At 32.2% G+C, this 6,371-nt stretch overlaps 1 protein-coding gene across 1 annotated transcript in view; it reads left to right on the forward strand.

The window, feature by feature from the left end:
- The first annotated feature begins 3,982 nt into the window (after window positions 1-3,982).
- Window positions 3,983-6,371, forward strand: part of LOC111385813 — a 9,437-nt gene continuing 7,048 nt past the window's right edge. The window contains exons 1-4 of the mRNA XM_023010234.1: window positions 3,983-4,477; window positions 4,891-4,968; window positions 5,326-5,483; window positions 5,998-6,073. Of these exons, the coding sequence (XP_022866002.1) occupies window positions 4,189-4,477; window positions 4,891-4,968; window positions 5,326-5,483; window positions 5,998-6,073 (601 nt within the window). The 5' untranslated portion in view covers window positions 3,983-4,188. The remainder of the gene's footprint in view (window positions 4,478-4,890; window positions 4,969-5,325; window positions 5,484-5,997; window positions 6,074-6,371) is intronic.

Here is a 6,371-nt window from a genome sequence, read left to right on the forward strand (position 1 = left end):
TGTTAATTATGTATATTATTCATTTCATATTTAATTATTCTATTTCAATTATTTATTTGAATAAAAATAATAATATTTTATTCGATTTTTCATTTTACTATTTTTTTAATTAATTATCTTAATTGGTTAAGTAAGAAAATTATTATTCAGTTTCATTTATTCTTTAAATATTTCGTTAATTATGTATATTATTGATTTCATGTTTAATTACTCTATTTTGATTATTTATTTGAATTAAAATATATTAATATTTTCATTTAAGTATTTCTTTAATTAATTATATCAATTGTTTCCAAAATTAATTCACTAAACATATATTTATTATTAAACATACATTTATTATTTATTTCGTATATTTAATTACTAAACATATATTTAAGTCAAAATAAAAATAAATTTCTATTTAATCTATCTCTAAATTTCGTTCATTATCTTAACATATATATTATTTATTTCATATTTAATTAAATTTTTTAACATAAAAATTAAAATTGATTCAGAAAATAAAAAAAAAAGAAGAAAAATTCGGGTCCGAATCCGAACCACATGGTCCGCAACGGACCATGTTCGTTGCGGACCATTTTAATGGTCCATATGGTCTGTAACGGACCATAATTCGTTCCGACGATCGGTGCCGGCCTTCACTTCGGTTCTAATATTATTTTCTCTACCATTTAAAAAAATATATGACTTCAATAAAAACAAAATTAAATACTAGAAAAAGATACTTACCGAATTAAAGTGCTGAAATTTAATGAAATATTTTTGTTGAGGTTGATAGCTGATAAGTTTATGAAATTTTGAGGTTGAAGTGGATGAAAAATGAAAGAGTTTTTATCGTGTTAAAGTAAACTAGTGAAAAAGAGTGACTTCGTTTTCAAATCTCAATTGAGAGGTGTTTGGATTTAATTTGTAACTTAAGGATATTTTGGTCTTTTTAACAGATTTTTATTTTTGTAATTGAATAACTCATTTAAGGGTATACTTGTCTTTTACACAAAAATAGGCCTTTGGGGTGAATGTCAAATTTTTTTGGTTAAAGTGGAAAATTGGTTGTTTGACATGACTAATATTAAAAGTACCTCTAAATTCTTATTGCATATTATCAAGAAAATCTGATTACCAGAAAATTTGGAGCATTTTTGAATATACCAAACTGGGTTCAAGATATTTTGAAAGGGGGGGCGGGTTCAGAGTAAGGAGCTGTTGATCTTGAAGGGAGGAAAGCCTTTTTAGGGGAAAAAAAGTCAACTGCCTATTTGGATTGGAAGATTCTCTGCAACCCATTTTCATCCTCTGGACACTAAAATTAAAATGTATTCGTAATGAAACAAAATAAAATGCTGTTTTCAAGTTTTGATTCTTGGAGCACATCCAAACCCGACTGAAAGAACTTTGTGTTGATAGGTCTCTCGCTTCCTGTTGAAGGAAGTAGCTCGGTAAGACAATGACTAATAAGCTCGAATGAACAGTAGTTATCGTCAGGCGGAAGTTGACCGTCGATAATCGTAATAGTCAGATCATTTACGAAGATTTTGTTAAAAAAAAAAAAAATACCAAATACGCATGGGTATTGAGAGGCCAACATGACATCTTTTCAATTAATTTTTTTCCCTTTCCCCAGTTTCCGAACCATAAATTCCCAAATCAATAATCATAAGATTCATAACAATGTCTCATAAAGTATAAATTACTTATCCTAAATCACAATCACAATTCTCCATCACAAAACATAAATCATAAGTTCATAACTCATAATTTATAAGACTAATAAATAATAACAATTATTACAATTTACAGACATGAGATAACAACATTCGTTATTATTTATTCAACAAATCAAGTAAAAATAGCCAACAAAATAGAACAAAAACAATACCAAAAAAAAAAAAAGCAATAAAGTGGAACATAGACCACTCACCACTAGTCGACAGTCACCAGGCGAAAATCGCCCCAGCTGTCTGCTGACCAGAACGGGCACTGCGAGGTTGAAAGTCTCGAAACCCTAGAACGGTAGTCGAACTCGATAGAAGAAGAACCAAGCTTGAAACTTTTGGACTTGGCTAATGGCTCATGGCTGGCGGCATGGTTGAACAGAATTAGGAACTAGGAAGGGAGTTAGGGAGGAAAAGGCTTTGCAAATTGCAAGCTCTTGGATTTGGGAATGAGAAATTGATAGCCGATTGTGGAGATTGCTGTTTGGAATCGAACATTCGGACCCTTCTTCATTTGGATATTGTCGGACTCGGATTGGGGAATAACTTATTGCAATTTGTAAGCAAAATTGGGCCTAATTTTTTTAAACAAAAAAAGGCCCAAATAATGTCCAATTGTCCATGGACCAATGACCATTATGTGATCAATTCATCCTCCTCCATCAGCCGGCTGCCAGAGTGAAACCCAGGAAAAAAAAAGAATTTCTTTGAACTCATCTCATTCCTTTCACCTTCCAGCAACTTCACTGTTGCTACTCGGCGGCGCTGGCATTCTTGAACATTCCGGTGGAGCCAGCACGTGCGGCCACGCCCCCTCGCCTGGTGCTGGCTCTGCGCCTGATTATCGTTAGTAATAATTTCAAACGCCTTCGTCGAAAGGACGATTCAATTTGAAAGAGGTCAACCTGCTTGCTTCTCTTGTCCTAGACTTGAATAGATAAAGGTTTAGTACAACTCCAAATGTATCATCACTCGATTAATATTTTACATGCATTACTCCGCTTGTCCAACTTTTGACCGTGGCTCTTTGTGTCTTACACAGTTACACACCCAAATGTCCCTGTACACTCCTAGCACATTCTTGAGAGCAAATGTCACAAACATCTCAAAATTTAAATGTCAAAGAAAGAATTTTTTTATTTTTTTTATTATTATTATTTTTTTTTAGGAGAATGATTTTTTTCAATCTAACTTTTGATTGATGGAACTCTTTGAAGTACGCCACCTTCATAGTGATTTCAGCTTAATATCGTACCTAAACTGGCTCAATTAAAAATCAAGTCCAAACTAGTCCAAAACCTTCTTTCAAAGCCATAGATAGGATAGAATCCACAAGTTAATGGGCTTGGTTATTTATTTATTTTTATCCAAAATTTAATATGTTCTAATTGTTTATTTTAAAATTTCCCAGATAAAAACATTTTATTAAGCAGATTTCCATTCTTTTCAAATTCTTTGTTTTACATGATCATTTTCAACTACACATTCACGCTTCAGCACATAAATCCAAAATTTCTCTCTATTTTTTTTTAACTACATATTGTCCTAAAATGCTATTCAAAACTCCCTTTTTTTTTTTTTTTTTTTTTTTGGAAGAATGGCCACAGGGATTGAAAAAATTGGACCAATTATCATGCATATTGTTAGTTATTGAGTATTCGCTCTTATAATTTTGTATTATGCGTCGATGTCTTGTCTCATATGAATGATTGTGCACTGAAAACTAGATAGTGCCCATGTTTGAGCCCCATTTTTCAACTAAAATACATTTTTCAATAGCGATTTGATATCATTTCAATCACACATTCTTCAATAAAATAATATTATACGCAAATCAAAAACTTTTTGTTATTTTTTAACCACACATTTTCCATCAATACATTATTCAAAAATTCATTTTCTTTACAAAAATGGGGCTTAAACAAGGGGAGTAATTCAACGGGTCTATTGTCATTAAAACTTGAAAAAAATGACAATTCTAAGGGAGATATTTAACTTTTATAATTTATTTAACTAAATTTTAGGCATGCACTTTTTTGAGTCACATTATTTTTCTTAGAATACATTTTTGAATAGTGTATTGATGAGAAATGTATGGTTAAAAAATAAAGAAAATTTTTGAATTTGCGTGTAATATTATTTTATTGAAAAATGTGTGATTGAAATGATGTCAAATTACTATTTAAAAATGTATTTTTTTTTGAAAAAATGTGGCTGAAACATGGCCTATATATAATTTGGTGAATTTTCGAAAATTGTATTTATAAAAATAAATTTTATCAGTTAATCTAATGTTGGATCTAGTATTCATCGCTCTTCATTCTGACCTACCAACAAAAACGTCGAAGATGCCCATTGCAATTTCAAAAAATCTTTAATCTGTTCATCAATTGCTGTAAAACCTTAGTAACACACAGATTCATCAAATATTTTGCAATGTATTAATTTCCCCAAATTTGAGAATTTCCTGAAAATGCCACCGCCGAGTAAACCCTCCCGGAGATTTTCTTTCTTCGGTCTCGTCACCGGGGGTGATAATACCGCTAAAGACGATCTGGAGTTGCCGCAGCTGAACTTGGAAGCGGACAGGGAAGTCTATAGACCGGGAGATCCATTGACTATCACGATTGAAATAAAAAACCCAACACCCGAATGGTCACTTTTGATTGAAAAGCTTAACTTCGAGATTAAAGGGATTGAAAAATTGGACCCTCAATGGTTCAACACTCCCAAGCCCACTCCTCACTTGAAGCAACGACGAGGTATATTCCGTTTATTATCTCTCTTTTCAGTTATTTTTTGTTATTTAGTTACTTGTCTCATTTTGGTGGAGTTTTTTTTTTTTAATGTGGGTTTTGCTCTTGAATTAGTGGGCAGGAATTTTGCTTCTTTTAACTCAAATAATGTACATGAAATNACATTGAACTTTGATATGTCTTTCGCATGCATATATGGGTTGTAGGCTATTTGAAGGTATGTACTACCTGTGTAATAACTCAATCTTTATATTCTAGTTTTAACATGAAATGGCATGAAATGAAAGTAGAATTTATAAGGGAAGCTAGATCTCAAAACGTTACAATAAAGACAAAAATAAAAAGAACTGCATACTGTACAATTATCATCTACATTGTACTTGCTTAAATGTAATAATGTGTTATTTATTTCTTTTCAGGGGAGTATGTTTTCATGGATTGCTCAACTCTCACAGTGGTTTCCAATCAAATTCTTTCATGTGGGACCACTAAAACTTGTAAGCCTAAGTAAATATTGTTAAATATGCCCTGTGGTTGGTTGTAATGGAGCTGTCAACTAATTTATTGAAGTTCAAACTCCATCATGTGGGTTACTGGATCTTGTAATCATGTTGAAATTCATTTCTTGACGCTCACTATTTTTGTTGCTAGATGCTCACTTCGTAATAGATATTATGGATGGTCATTTTTGTTTCTTTTCACCAAAACAAATTAAAGTCAACTGGTTATCTCAAATTCAGTGAAGCACCCAACAGTTTTGATCTCCTTCTCACGCAACTTTGAATACTTTATCATTCATCTAACTTGTTGATTTCATGCTCGTCCATTGGGTGCTGTACATTGTTTCCTTTCAGATATGGTGCGCACACTTCTGCCAACCATTATACCACCATCATACAGAGGTGCAGCCATTCGTTATCTGTACTATGTAAGGTGTGCATTGTCTGGCCAATATCTGAATTTGGAAAATGGATCCTCTCATGAGGGGTCAATACGAGATCTTTCTGAGCTGGTTAGTTTTTCATAATCCTTTTTGCCTTTTTATGAATGCTGAATTAGTGTTTCATTTGATTCTTCTACAACTTCAATCCTAGCCACTTTGTTTCTGAAGGTAATTTTTCCGAAATTTTCTCGATAAAGGATTTATAGATATTTCCAAATTTGTATATCTGGATATTACAATGGATATATGGTCTCAACAGTGATCTCTTTTTATTTTAGTATTTTCAATTAACTGTAGTCTCTTGCTTCTCCTTTCATTGTAGGAAGTGATGCTTGATTGTTCCTTCATAGTCTGTTTTTCCATTATATATTTTTAACTCCCAGGAGACAATAGATACTTATATTTATTCTTCCTTCCGTTTTGTGAGGAAATAATCCAAATACCAAAGATGTTGAGATGATATGATCAAATAGTGTGTTTCTTTGTGAATAATTAGAAAGGTGTTTCTTTTTTCTAATTATTATTGTTCGTTTCATGCTTTTTTAAAAATTTCATGCTGTCTTCAATACCTCAAACTCTGCAGGAATCTCGAATACCATTTCAAGTATGGGTCAGTCAGGAAAACAATGGGTTGCAGAGTGAAGAAGCTTGCAATGACGGTAAATTTTTCTGGCACGTCCCCTTGTGTTTGTCCATGAAACTAATAGCTTGTGTTACAGCTATCTAATTCTTATTCTTTTTCCTTTCCCCCCTCTCCTCCTTGATAAGTGTTTTGGGTTAAAAATTGGCTATTGAGTGGCTTGAAAGCTGTCACATTTCCCATGTCTTTGATCTGAAGCAATATAAATTTTCTTGGGATTCAAAACTGCCTTTGTTGAAGGATAATGTTTAGTGGAACATTTTCTTTAGGGTGTTCTCATTATAGTTAATTCTGTGTGTTAATGCTAAAAACCCGTT

The sequence above is a fragment of the Olea europaea genome, unplaced genomic scaffold (genome assembly GCF_002742605.1).
Source record: "Olea europaea var. sylvestris unplaced genomic scaffold, O_europaea_v1 scaffold3294, whole genome shotgun sequence".
NCBI classification, from domain to species: Eukaryota; Viridiplantae; Streptophyta; class Magnoliopsida; order Lamiales; family Oleaceae; genus Olea; species Olea europaea.